General features: G+C 44.5%; 1 protein-coding gene across 1 annotated transcript; it reads left to right on the top strand.

Annotated features, from left to right (window-relative positions):
• Window positions 1-586: 586 nt before the first annotated feature.
• On the top strand, window positions 587-10,382 carry LOC126525231 (glutathione S-transferase 1-1-like). The gene is made up of 5 exons (XM_050173265.3): window positions 587-817; window positions 2,388-2,446; window positions 3,072-3,213; window positions 6,042-6,209; window positions 10,097-10,382. Exons 1-5 carry the CDS (start codon window positions 677-679, stop codon window positions 10,253-10,255), a joined length of 669 nt encoding a protein of 222 aa, XP_050029222.2. The 5' UTR covers window positions 587-676; the 3' UTR covers window positions 10,256-10,382.
• The last annotated feature ends 4,746 nt before the right edge of the window (window positions 10,383-15,128 follow it).

Genomic DNA, 15,128 nt, shown 5'->3' with positions numbered 1-15,128 from the left:
TTATGGCTGTCTTTATAGAATCATACGACTGCCAGTGCATGCGGACACTGTCCCCATATCTGCCTCTTGCATTCTTAGGGCGAAACTCTAGACTTGTTTTGTCAAACTATTCTACAAGTCCAACAATAGCTGAGTCACAGTATGCTCTGCTACGTGTTCTGGGTTATTGCAGTTGTTAGTTACCCATCACGCGACCGGTGGCTCACTATCATAACGTTGTTATCTCATTGACGTTGTCTACGCTCGGCTGAAACAAAGGAAACTTCCAGAACCTACCCCAATGTGACTCTATGCACTCGTGACTATTGACGCCGTGCCACGTTCATTTTTCATTCTTCTTGGCTTTATCGGCTCTTGAACGCTCGAGATAGAAGGGGTGCGTTACTGAGCGGCGGAAACGTTACTCACAGTCGCACTTACACGTAAACCTAACAGAGGAGGTAGGCGTCGCCCTTTATCGGACGACGAGAAAAAAAGAAGTGCATCCTGAACAAAGTGCAGTTCCTCCTATCGCGAACCAAAGCCGACACGCAAGAAAGAACGAACGTGGTGATAAGGAAGTTACTATATATTGCAGCGGCTTCACGGGCCGTCGGCATTAGAAAGGAAACCGCGGGGAGACTGAACGAGGCAAGCACACAGAGCGTGACAGCGAAGAACCGTAGCGAAGAAAACGATGGCCGTGGAACTGTACAACGCCACGGGGAGCCCGCCCTGCACGTTCGTCAGGGTCGTGGCCAAGAAGGTGGGCGTCGAGCTCACGCTGCACGACCTTAACCTCATGGCCAAGGAGCAGCTGAACCCTGAATTTGTCAAGGTGAGCCAATTCAAATCGGGATGCTGCAGCCTGTGATATGCAGCCGGCGTGTGGTGTAGCTTTCGAGGAGAAATGTATATGGGGGAGATGCTAGCGAATTTTCGCCATGCTAATGCGAAGTGTTCGTCAAATAATCAAACTGTTATGGCGCTTGCGCGGCGCTGTTAGCCGATTACTGCGAGGGACAAGAGAGACGAATAGTGACAAGGTTAAACTATAGCCACTATAATATCGGATACGATGGGCCGATGAAGATTTGTGACCGTTGGGTGGAATGCTCGGTACCATCAATAGCAGCAACGCGTGGTAGTGTACGACTGAAGAACAGAAATGAGAATAACCATATTTTCGGAAGTTTCGTGAGAACCAGTTGTACAATCTGCAAAGAGAAAGATCAACTGAAAATGTATTTTCAATCTTTTCTAGAACCAGTAAAGAGTATGTCAGGAAATATTTTATTCTTAACAGATAAAAGCCTCGGGTTTTTTTAGACTGCTTCAAACAGGCAGTTATATACGCCACATTATTTACTATCGTTGGGGCTTCCAGAACAAAAGTCAACCATGTCCGATTCGGACAACTGTTTATTTATTTATTCATTTATTTATTTATTTATTTATTTATTTATTTATTTATTTATTTATTTATTTATTTATTATTTACTTTCATGGCCCGGAGGCACTACAGAAAGGAGTGGGGGAAACATACCAATCAATTTGTGCAAATAACAATAATGCATTTGAGCAAGTTCCTCGATGTATTTATCTCTTTATCAGAAAATTTAGTTGCTGCGCACGCTCGACTACACTGATCTTAAACAATGCCGTGAAGGCTCTTCGTCCTTTCGGTGCCAACACGACTGCACTGCTTTGAGCCCATATTATGTTGGGTATCAATGCTTTGCCGATTTTGCAACGATCGATGTTTTGCGCATGTACTCACAAATACGGAAAAGAAATCTCTCGAAACATTGCGGGCAGCATTCGTTTGCGTATCACTCGTTGCGTAACTTGCATACATTGCTGTTCGCCTGTGGCGGCGATTATATCGGAGTCGATATTGCTACGTGTTTACTCCAATAACAATTTGCAGGCGTTGTCTGGCCTCTCTTTTTTCAAGCGCGCATCCATTCCTATTAAATAAGATTATGTAAATCCCCTGGCCAGGAAATTTGATCTTTTAAACTTAGAGTGCACTTACTGGTTTGTAAAAAATTACATATGCAACATAAAAAAATAGGCATGCTCGCGTTTATTCTTTCTCTTCCTTCTTCGCTCCAAGCCGTCGCAAGTCAAGTATACATTGGGCATTATTCAGTAATAAAGCTACAGTACCCAAGTCACAATGAAAGCTTAAGAATATTTTCCAAAGCTAGTTTGCTAGGCATCATTCTTAGTAATCTCAATTGTTATGGCTAGCCGACAAACTTTCTCTAAACTGCATTTTGAAATCGAAATTAAATTGGCGTTTGCTCTCATTGAGGCCTCATAATATTAGCAGGAGGCTTCGAGCGATTAACATCGGTTACATAGAAAACCTTTATTAACAAAATACTTTCGTTCTGTTTCAGTTGAACCCCCAGCACACCGTCCCCACACTCAACGACAATGGTTTTGTTCTATGGGAAAGGTAAGCTGTGAAGTCGCTTCGCTTCGCATTTCGGACGATCGCAAATTTCGCCAACTGTTACGCGCAGAGGCTGTGCGTAACACAGCCTCTGTGTTAAGAAGGAACATATTAATACCATCATTGGTCATAAGAATATATATAGGGTTGAAGGAGAGCGGTAATCTGGGTTGGGGAGGCTGAGCGAGTGTGCTGGACGCTCCATTTTATAGAAGGGTGGGGGTTAGGCCTAGTTGCTTTTCTGTAAAGTGTTGGAGCGCGAAGCCGGGCAGAGCGGACACAGAAGAGACGACGACGAGCGCTTAGCGAACGGGGACTCCGTGTTACGTAGTTTATGTAGCCTAACATTATTCGTAACATCGAGCAAAGAAACAGGTACGGCCAAACAGATGTTTTATGATGGACAACTTTGGCGTGAATTCCGCTTTTTCTCGGCTCACCGGGCTGTTGCTTCATAGCAGTTGTGCGCATTCCCCTTGACCCCGATTGCTTGCGATGACAATTTAGTCAGCATTTTCGCGTTTCTTATCAACTTGCTTGTATAAAAACGCAAAACTATTCTTTTTTAATGACAACATATCAAATTTCTTTAACCTATAATATAGTTCCCGATGTTTGACTTTTTCAGCCGTGCCATTGGCATGTATTTGGTGGAGAAGTACGCACCAGAATCCTCACTGTACCCGAAGGATGTGCAGAAGCGAGCGACCGTCAACAGGATGCTGTTCTTCGAGTCTGGCACAATGTTGCCAGCGCAGATGGCCTATTTCGTGAGTGCACTGTTGGCTCCTTCGGCTTGATAGAAGGTTTGGCAGAGACACCGTTGGGGCCTTAGCAGCTAACTTTTGCGGGAAAAAACTGCCTTTCATACGGTGCAAACCTTCAGAAGAAGGGACTGAACACGACTCCGGAGACAAACACGAATCTCTCCGAAAAAAAACTGGCGGTCAGAGATGTTGTTGGTCAGTGGGTTGGTGCCTTATTTCGTTGTAGAACATATTATAAGCTCTAAATGCACGGGTACGCCACAAAGAGTCGGTGCTCCTTATTTCTGGTGACACGTTATGTGTCCTGTACTTTACCGCTCGAATAGGCGGGAAGCTCGGCCTTCAAAAATGAGCATATATACTGGAGGATAATTTGTATGAGCAACAGTGCGAAAAACGAAGAACTCTGGTACGGTCTCGTTTCTTTATTTTGCGTACTCGGACCTGATTAACGCTCAACGTGCTCGTCTTTAAAGACATCCACGATGTTTCATAATCATCAGTCGCAGGAACGCTGTGATTCATCCTCCCCAGCACCACGCCCAAATAACTAGATTTATTCTTTATCGGACCAGTTCTGTCTTTCTCACTATTTTCCTTTCGTCAGTATGCATAAGTTATCTTCTGGCCCTATAGTTTTAGCCTTCAAGTTCTAGCTCTTTTAAAGAAAGCTATTCATGAAGTTACGGCCGGGTCATCGGACATACAGGAATTCGCTGCACTGCGGACAGCTGCTTGCAACAGAGCCGCGCGAATTCCATCTCCCGCGTTCGTTAAGCCTCCCAGATGCTTTTAGTCACCCGGTCGACATGTGCCAAGGAATGGTTATTTGAGTCTTGGTTTAACGCAGAAAAGGTCCCCGTTCCAACAGAACTGCAATGGTAATTTCTCATCATCTATTGCATGTAACGAACAAGCGCTAACACTCATGGATTTTTCGTTATTTGCTATTGACATGTGCCAAGGAATGGTTATTTGAGTCTTGGTTTAACGCAGAAAAGGTCCCCGTTCCAACAGAACTGCAATGGTAATTTCTCATCATCTATTGCATGTAACGAACAAGCGCTAACACTCATGGATTTTTCGTTATTTGCTGGTGTAGACAGTATTTCTGTGAATGCGAAGGTAGACGGCAGCAAAGCATGGTAATGAACTAACATTAACAAGTTGCTGGTCGCTCTTCCAGAAGAAAGTGCAAAGGTTTCCTTTGTTCATAAAGAACCACTTGTCTATCAGTTTTCCGTGGAGTTGATGGTGTGTACGCGATTGCCTTCTTTTAAGCCTTGCCTTGAGCTCTGATTGGGTAAGTGTTTTGGGCGAGAAACAGGTAAAGCGTGTCGTCAAAGTTATTTCTTCTGTAGAACAGCCACGTCGACGTCATTACTGCCTTAGCGAGCAGTCGTAGAATTTTGTCCGCCAGCTCCTCAATATCACTGCCTTCCCTTTCTTTCTTTTTATTATGTTCGTGCGGAGACAGGACAGGGGGTTGAAGAGTGAAGCGTATGAGAAATGGCGCACACAGCTGAATGCAGTCTCCTTTTCCTTGCGACGCGTATAGAAACAAGCGCGCTGAGGTCGACCGACTCGAGCACATTTTCTCATAACCGTTAAAGGTCAAGAAACTCGTTCAGAGTCTCGTTTTTTGAATGTTTTTGTTGCTAGAACAGTGCGAACGTTTTTGAAGAGCCAGAATCACAATGGGCGCGTGAACAGGAGAAGTCATGTTGAGAGCATTAAAAAAACGAGCGTGGTTCTTGCACTGTGCTTTTTATTTGCAATGATTCCCAGCTCATTGAATGTGTAAGTAAAGGGAACTGGCGGTACCGGACAACCGAAGTAGAACATGCAAGCGCTTGACTGCTGCATCCTATATGTAAAAGACGCCGGTTTAATTTATTTGTGTGTGCGCTGTGGCCCTTTCCGCGTTGACCGAGAGTCTTTGCGCAACGACTTGGTAGACAAGCATTGCAACCTGCAACTTTTCTGTGCGAATGATTGTGAATACCATAAATTCTCCTGAGTGTAAAATGATTGATTGAAGCGGGTACCATTGCATTCGGCAAATGGAAGCGTTACTTCACCTTAGAATAAGTGTGAAAGTCGAATGAATGGATTACATGCCATGGGTAGACATCACTTCTTACAGAAGTAGAGTGGCAGAGTGGACCATTTCTATATATATATATATATATATATATATATATATATATATATATATAATATATATCATGGTCGTCATATCATAAGAAGCCAACAAACGCACCAAGCACAACATAGGGGAAATTATTTGTGCTTAATAAATGAAATAAAGAAACTCTAACTTAACGGAAATGAAAGTGGATGAAAAAACAACTTGCTGCAGGTGGTGAACGATCCCACAACCTTCGCATTTCGCGTGCGATGCTCTACCAGTTGAGCTACCGCGGCGCCATTTCCCCATCCACTTTCTTATATATGCGCAGTGGCGTGTACGCTGGCCCACTGGGCCTGCTGGCTCGCTGAGCTATATCTCTCTAGTGTAGGAGCGGGACATAGAAATTGCGCGATAGCTTCAATCCAGGAGGTTTAACAAAAGCCTAAGCAAAATATTTGTTCACCAGACGTAGACGCGTTTTCAACATCTGTGCCGGACGTTGGCTCCGCAGGAGAGTGCCCAGAGATAAGGTAAAAGCGTGCGCCGGTCGTGTCTAAATAAAGCGCGTTTAGTACCTCGACGACGTTTCAAACGACTACGCCAGCAACGAGAACTGCAAGAAGGCCCGTTATCTGATTTATCTGGTTTTGGTTTTCTTTTTCTCACTGTCGGTTTCCTCCTTGTCTGATCGCCGCAGCGGCCAAAGTGGTTCAAGGGTCAGGAACCGACCGCCGACCTGAAGGAGGCGTACGATAAGGCCCTAGCCACCACCGTCACGCTGCTGGGAGACAAAAAGTTCCTCTGCGGCGACCACGTGACCTTGCCGGACATCGGACTGGCCTGTACTCTTGGAGTAGCGATTGAGGTGGGTGGGGCGTTGCGCTTTCTTGCACTTGTTTAGAAAAGTTTGCCAGGTTTGCAAAGTAGACCTGGAGTCATTGTCAAATACAGGTCTTGAATTTCCGTATGTGGCGTGATGCATCGTGGCTTCCATTTATTTTTTCCTTCTTTACTTTAATCTCGTGCGTATGATGTACTCTTCAGAGTACTATTGCTAGTTGGCTTCCCACTCTCTCTATAGGAGTGGTGCTTTGAAGTTTAAGGCATTAAGATTATTATCGTTGCATAGAGAATAAGTAGAACAAGTTAAACCTCGTGAATTACGTCATCTCAGACCCTTCGTATTACCTTTTAGTTCGCGCTCATAAGTGCAGCCCAGCTCGCGTTTTAAAGCGGCTTCGTAACATAGGATTTTTAGTGAGGAACACCTGTTCGTAAGTCTTGTAGCACGTGCAATATCCTGCAATGCTTACTTTAGTTGGCGTGCGAGAATTGTGAGCATATAATAGTACCGCGTAGAGCAATTTATTTCCAATTTTGCATCAAGACTGCGTTTCGTTTTCGTCTATTTCAATGAGACACTTCGTAACATTCAATTAATATTCATCAGTACTTCTAGTTACCGAAAAGGTCGACACGAGTCGACGTCGCCGTGGCAGCTTGCTTCTGTGATAGCGAGACATTTTCTTAACTACATTTCCTGTAAAAAGTAGAAATCAAATGCTTCAAGCATGACCTTGCGGCGCAAAGCAAAAAGAAAAACACATCTTTCCCTCATAATTTGAGCAACCAGAAACCACCGATACGACCAACCCTTTCTAGATTGCGTGGCATAACGGATCAGCGCGCTCTGTAACTCAAGCGCAAGAAAGCCCCATTTTATGTCACGTGAGGGGTGCTGCAAAAGATATGATGAACGAACGCCCGTTGGTGTGTCACCTTTTCTGACTCGGGAAAGCAATGCTCTGCACGCGTAGTATCCAACGTTCCGGCACTGTAGGAGAAGGAGAAGGGCTGTTGCTTGCTGCAGACTTACCTTCGCAAAAGTTAGCTGCAAGTACTCTGCCCTGAGTGCCACTGATAAAGCATGGTAACGTCCTAACGCGATCCCTTTCCAACTAAGTAAGATAATAGCACTTGGTAGCACAAAGAACTTCACAGGCAGCGGAAATAATTGCACGTCATCCGTTCCACGGGGACCGACGCCTCACCGCTGACACTCAAACCCTGTGTCACAAAGGAACATAGAAGCAGTCCAAGCACCTCTCTCTCTCTTTCTCTCTCTTTCTCTCTTACATATCCAGTGTCCTTACTAGAACAAAATGTCACTTAATTTCGCTTGTATGCGGAGTCATCTTGCCCCGCTTCAATCCATCTAATAACATTCTATCTTTCTGCGTCAAATTCCGGGCACTCCAGTTAGTAATGGAAAATATCACCAAGAGCTTGACAATGCACGCACCGCCAAGCTGGAGTTCGCGCTTACGCTGTGCGGGTACGATAAATGAAAGCTACTTCCGATCTCTGAAGTCCCTTAGACACACAAGGTTGGTTCGGCGGAGACGGCCCCAGACGGAACCAAGTTAATTTACCCCGCTTCACGACTCTGTTTCCTGAGGAGCCTTTTTCGTTGGCCGGAATTGCAATGCTTCCAGCGCAATACTTTCAGCCGGGTAGTTACGTGCTATGCCAACACGTGAAGGAAGCCTCAGGAAAACGATGGTAAAACCAATGTTTTGCAATTATTTAATAGCATGCAACCTACGCTGGCTATAGTTGTAAAGGGAAACCCAAGCTGTATTAGTCGCAGCGCAGCCTTGCTGTTTTTAACCAGAACAGCATTCTGTGGCTGGCTGAGCTACAGTTTCCGCAAGGCTCATTGAATGGTGACACTTTCCCATGCTGTAGAAGCCATGAAGTGGTCAAATTTCGCAGCCAGTGTGACATTGAGCACAGGGATCACGTAACGGGCTCCATTAGCTTCATTCTCTTTTTCAACACAGCCATCGGTGTATTACTGCAGATGGCGGTCGCACATCCTATCCAGGTACTTGAACACCGGATACCTTGCTTCCCCCCGCCCCCGAGTGTTAGTCTTGATCCTAACCTTCATGCGTACTTCAGCCTTAGGTATCACTCGGCGTAAAATTATTCCGAACTTTCCAAGTCCACAAAAATGACCGTATTTCAGAAGATACAACACGAGTTCTGTGTTTTGACATTTTTAGCCTGAACATGCGCTTCGCGTTATATTTCGGTTCGTTAAACCTGAAAACATATACATATTTTTGTAAATTTTTTTTGTGTGTGAAGGAAAGCCCTTTCTCCCGTAATATTTCCGGTCACGCTATTTACGTGCAAATAGGTTACTGTTAAGTGCAATCGAAATGTTTGTCTTCAGCCAAAAGTAAAATATAAAAAATCACAACTTGCATAAAGGGTCAGCTTTGTTAGAATTATCTCGTGTCACTATATGTTAGACGGGAAGCAGTGAAACTGCACTAAACCAAAACGTCCTTTGCACGGCCTAAGCTATATCATTTCTTTAAAGCGGAATCCAAGCAAGATCACCCGCGTTTCATAAGCATCGGCTGCCTGATCTGTTATACGGGGGCAATCTTTGCGTCTCCGTTCTGCACAATATTTGTTAATACAGGAGCCTGGACGCGCTGAAAATATAAACTCAACAGCACAGTTTCGTTTTGTTCTTGTTCTGTGCCTGGCTCCAGTGGCCGAGGAAATTCGGCACTTAACTACCAGGCAAAAACACAGTGCCGTGGACACGTCGTCGAGCTATGATCGAGGAGGAAGGCAAAAAAAGAAAAATGAAACTGCATGCCGTGCCTCCTAGATGGCGAGCGGTGGCCTTATTCACTTTTGTCATCATCGTTGATTTCTTTGCCTGACAAAGCCGCTGCTACCCGCGGGGCTTCTGGAAAACCATTTCTGCCCGCCGAATATGTAGAAATCAGCCCAGTACCCTGGAGCGTCGTATGTGGTGGCGATTAATTATTCGCTGTATTTCCGCGTGTGGACGTTTTGATTACAAGCAATGTAATGCCTCTAAAGGGATGTGATTATACCTTCTGTCTTTTTCAGGAAAAGGACTTTCTTATGCGCAGCCAGTGCCACTTTCAAACGCTTTGCGTGTTCTGTGTGTTTGTTCTTGATTTACAATGCTTTAGATACCTGTGGCGATTTATTCAAGTGTTCCTTCACATAATATTAATTTCATATGCAATATGGATATGCATTCAATATGCATGCAATATTTACCCTTGTGGCTACAAGTCAAGAAAGATACAGCTAATATAACAACCAGTTGAAATCATTTTGTCATACCGGAAACACCCTTCTTTTCTATCGGTGATACAATTAAGCGTAGATTTCGTCTAGAATGCAAAGGAAGATGCATCCTATGTCCAGACTATATAATCACGATCATCTGACTGAACTTTCACTAACAAACCAAAGCTGAGGCCGCAATTTCAATTGGTCAATCCAGAGAACGTCTCCACTTGTGCGTGACGTCACCTCTAGAGGAGCACCTCATTGGAGACATGGCCATTGTGACCGCACTCAAAGTGCACGGGGACCTACTCCAAGCAATAAGTATTCAGCTTAATCAATGATGGACATCTGCCACTACCAATTCCATACAAGCGGACCGCATTGAGGACCAAAATTACGTGCGACTCGCTAATTCGCCTCTGTTCCAAGGCATGCAGCGCTCGTACACACATCGCTCTTGCTAATGGTGTCGAACGCATACGGTTTCTGTTTTGTTTTTCATGGTTGCTGTGGTTACCACAGAACTGGCTTATTTTTGCAAAGTGCTGAGAATGGTTATCCGCAAACAGCTGTCGAAGTCTACGTTTACAACTCACGACAACGATTTGCGTTCCTCCGCAGGGCTCGGAGTACGAGGGCCTGGACAAGTTCCCCCAGCTCAAGGAGTACTACCAGCGTTTCAAGAAGGCCTTCCCCGAGTACGACGAGGTTGCTTCCGAAGCCCTACAACGCATCCGGGACATGGTGGCGCGGGCTAAGAGCGGCAAGAGCCCCCACTGACAGCCGCAAAGCGCCTTGAAGTGAATGGCAGTGTTTCCACAAGATGATTTCGCCTTTATTTCCTGTACATGATTGCAAACCGAACGTGCACATATGAAGCATAATAAATAGGTGTGTTTCAAGAATATTTGCGAACAGCGACCGTCGGATGTCGGATTGAATAAGAAACATTTGCTCGTTCCTGTAGAAAGAGAAATACGAAGGTTGCAATCAGTGGCTAGGCATATTAGATAGCCAGTGCGGAAATTCCCAATCAGAAAGGGGAGATGAGCGCTGCAGACAGAGCGCTGTTTCCCAAGCGAACGCACACGCACATACACACACACACATACACACACACACATATATATATGCACGTGCTAGCGCACAGGTAGATGATAACGTCCATAATAAATTGCTTACACTAATTGCGTCCCTAGACAGTTGCGGCCGGCCTGGCTGCAAGTTAAGCCAGCGTTCAACGCCGATACGCCGATGGTAGGGCTTGAGGCGGCAAACATGCACGATCGCTGTCCCGTCGCAGGGTCAGTCATTCGTTGTATGAACAGGTGTAACGCAGTAGTTGACTGGGGAGGTCTACTCTGTTTTTGTAGGGGCCAACGTACCGAGACTGGAGCTTGTCAAATAAACCACGCAAGCATTCGCACAGGGGGGCGAAAGCGGTACATTGTCGCTAAAGCGGTAGAAAACGACAGGGTGAGTGGCATCATGCCGACTCTTAGGGACTTTTTGGCTCGCACGGTGGCAATGTTGTTAAAGGGAGCACACAAACTGATCCCCAATGAATGGCGAAGTGTTGACAGGGCCAGACAAGAAACATAGCAGGCTGAGGCTGGATGTTGACCGCAGCCAAGAAAAAGTTCCTGAAAAGGGGTTTCGCCGCGATCGCACCACCGGAAGGAACTGGCACTGGAAAGAACTCCATCGAGAGGCGCGGCAATAGTAGTAAATTTATTGATGAAGCGTCGGAAGTATGAGGCAAGACCGAGGAAGCTATGGAGTTCTTTTGTACGAAGTAGGTGAAAAGTTGAGAAATGCGGGAATCTTATCTGGATCAGGTTGAATACCGCATTTGTTAACAAGATGACAAATAACTTTAATCGTTATGCTGGCGAAACGGCATTTTTCGGTGTTTAATTGAACAACATTTCCAAGGCAAGTGAGCACCTTGTCGAGGCGCTGTAAATGGTCGGAGAAAGTCGACGAAAAGGCGACAATATCATCGTGGTAGCATATCCAGGTTTCTCACTTTAGGCCGCAAAAACAGTGTTAATCATTATTTCAATTGTGGCGGGACCATTGCATAAGTCTAAATGCATTACGTTGAACTCCTAATGGCCATCAGGAGAAGAAAAGGCGGTCTTTTTTTTTTTTGGCCAGCCTCGTGCAGTGGAATCTGCCAATAGCCGGAACGAAGACCTAGGCTGGAGAAATATGGCGCCCCTTGCAAAGAATCCATCGCGTCATCGATACGCGGCATCGGATAGACATACTTGGACGTGATCTTATTTAGCGCGTGGCAGTCAACACAAAAGCCTGCCGATTCATCTTCCTTTTTCTACTAAAACGACGGATGATTATGTAGAACTTGCGGAAGAACATATGATGTACCTTTGAGCATGTCGGCGACGTTCTCCTCCACGATTTGGTGCTCGGCTAAGGAGACGCGGTAGGGACGATGGTACACAATAGTGCCGCCATTGGTCGCGATTCGATACGATTCGACTCTCATCGACAATACACAAAAGGCTTTGCGCGTAAATCAACTACGTCAATGCTGTGCAGAGGCTGAAGTGTTTAACGACTGAAATACTCACGACGTATTTCAATTTAAAAATATTAGACATACATCTGGAGAAAAAAAAGGAAGACGAACCGTGAGAGGAATCATGGACGTGAGCATTTCGCACCTAAAGTTGCCACGTCTACGAAATGATCGTGGTCACGTCAGAATTCGCCAATTATCATGCGTTCAACGAAGTGAACTTTAAGTGAGAACATAAATATTTGTCCAGGCGCCCATCCTGCATAAAATAAGATGGACAGCTCTTTGTAGTCGAGTATGATGTCAAAATAGTAAGAATCTTTGAACAGTAGAACATTAGAAAAAGAATCAGTTCACAAGAAGTTACCGCGAGAAGTTAAATATAGGGGCGAGAGGATTTCCTACAAGTGCTTTAGGAAACCGACTTACAATTTCGTGGAAAATCTGGCAGCTAAAGGGAACAGTTTTGCTGCGGAGTAACAGTATTCAAAGCACAATGTAAAATTCAGCTGCAGGTAACTCGGCATACTTTCAAAAAAGCGTTTACCATCAGGGCAGCCCAATTCACTCGCGGCTCTATGTGAAATTCTTTAATAACAAATACATTAAGATAGAGAGAGAGAGGGGGGGGGGAGCTCATGAGCTTGAGTTGCAACTTCGGTGATTCACACAGGGATCTCTGCCCCTGCATTCGTCGTCGCGGAAATTTTATTCTTTGAATGATTGGAGTGGTAGTGAAGGTTGTGGCCTTGTGGCGAAGGCGGCACGTGTCAAGACATTTTGGTGTCGCATTTCAAATGCATTACTGCACTGTTTCCCGCAGGCTGCGCTTTGTTCATCTATTGTCATGGAACAGTGTCTGGAAACAAAGCAACCAGTTTTTTCTGACCATCGTGGTGAACTTTGAAATTACTTGAACTACTCGTAAATCAAACATGGTGTGGAATTCGCTGCAAGGGACGCTGTAGTTAAACGTACAAAACGTACCTACACCACTCTTAACTCTTTCTATAGCTTTTTACAGAAATGTGGCTTATAGGTCCCATTATTATTACTATATGGTATTTAAGAGATGTTGTCGCCTTCAGTTGGCACCCGCTACCCCTTTTCACATAGAGATTAAAAAACATCACAGTAAAAAATATTGAAATCATAATTACACAAACTCCAGTCACATAAGCACGCTAGTACCACACTATAACTGAAAGTCAACTCCAAATTATAAAAACACAAAGTTCAGCCATATAAGTCCACTAATGCCACGATGAAACTGAAAGTAAACTCAGAAACAGGAACACAAAGTCCATCCACACATGTGCAATAAAGTAAATATAAAGTCCGTTCACTTAACTAGAGACTGAAATCAGGGCACATACGAAAGCACGGATTACGTTTATAGGAAGGTACATAAAACCAGGCACTGAATTGGCGAAAGTCAGGTCCAAAAAAAAACAAAAAAGAAACCACATAGAATGCGATTGTGACATTCGAACACTCTACTCGATAGTTTCCAAAAATGCTGCTCGCTTCTAGAAAACTTTGAAGGGTCAGTAACGCTCGTCTTTCAAATAAGTATGTTGGCCAATGACCTTTGATTTTCTTGAAGCCGAAGGGCATGCAATCTAATGCCACTAAACCACATGCTAAGCGTTGTCTGTGTGCGTTGCGTCGCGGACATTCTACAAGAAGATGCCCGTTGTGCTCTTATGTACTTGAGGTGGATGCCTTGTGTGAGCTGACCATATGTAATCCGACTGCTACTTTCCCCTCCCCCTTCTCGCATGCTCGGAAGGGTACAGGGGCCCTTGTCGGCTTGAGTCGCTTCTCCAAAACGATCTTCGCTCACCAAGATATTCGCAGTCCTCTTCTTTAATTTCTGCTTCGCCGAAGATTGCGACAGAACAGGCCGCAATGACAGCAGCGGGCCGGCGAAGTAGAAGCTGAATATGCTACAAAGAGACTGCGCAAGACACTCCTGCCGGTGACAGGGAAACTAATCTACTAAGAAGTGGCTTTGCTAAGCCCTGGCACACTTCAACGACGCCAAGGAATGTAAAACGCAAACAAGCCCATCGGTATCTCCTTGCACAAAAGAATGAATACCATATCAAGCATACTCTGCGGCGCTGTGCGCAGGATAGGAGGTAAGAGAGCATTTTCCTCATTGGAATCCTCATGTTGTTGGACTATTTTCCTGATTGTTGGTGGAAAATGCCTGATCAAATTAGTTTTCACGTGCGACTTTTCCTAAGACACGTGAATATTATAAGCAGCCACACAAATACGACAAAAATATGTCTTCCTTGGATAAACCTTGTTATTCATAGTAGTCATTTCCCGAGAACAGAATACAATGACACGTTGATGACGAAAAACAAAACTTACAGAGCTAAAATATTTTAAGCCGCTGCGAAAGCTAAGTCATTATATGTGTTTGATAAAATTCGCAACGCGGCGAACGAATTCTTTAATCTTCTTTGTGCCCACGATATCTGGTTCTTTGTCCCTGGCTTGATAACTTATAAATGATTCATATATGAAAAATATCATAAAAACTATTTTATAATTATGAACATATCGATAAATAGCTCATGGCAACAGAGCGAAAAGAACCTTCAGTAACATTTGCTTAGGTACTTCAAGAAGTTGCGTTTTTATATATAACGTGGCATAAAACGCAACTTAAATAACTGACCGGTTGGTTTTCACACGAGGCTGTGACTACGTTTTCTTCACGGTAATCCCTAGAATGTGCACTTCTGTAGCGATGTTGGCTTTTCATACCATGGCCACTGGTTGAGGGTCCTTCATCAGCCTAGCCTTGAATCAAATCTGCGCACCCTGATTCTGTAAAATAAATCAATATTCGCCTTTACTTATACGGCAAAATAATGCACTTATTTTCTTAAAAACATGCATTCTTTTTCGGTTTCAAAGCTGCCGATTAAGGAATAATGCAATTAGGTGACTATTAATTTTAATTTTTCGTGCAAGTAATGTCCGCCTTTTCGAGTAGACCAGCCCATGAACTAGAATTGTGCCATCTGCCACAGGCAATCTTTAATATCCTATGAACATGTTCGCTGAAACACACAGTATGACGGCTTT

The sequence above is a fragment of the Dermacentor andersoni genome, chromosome 3 (assembly GCF_023375885.2).
Source record: "Dermacentor andersoni chromosome 3, qqDerAnde1_hic_scaffold, whole genome shotgun sequence".
Classification (NCBI taxonomy): Eukaryota; Metazoa; Arthropoda; class Arachnida; order Ixodida; family Ixodidae; genus Dermacentor; species Dermacentor andersoni.
This window is presented reverse-complemented; position numbering and strand designations above follow the sequence as displayed.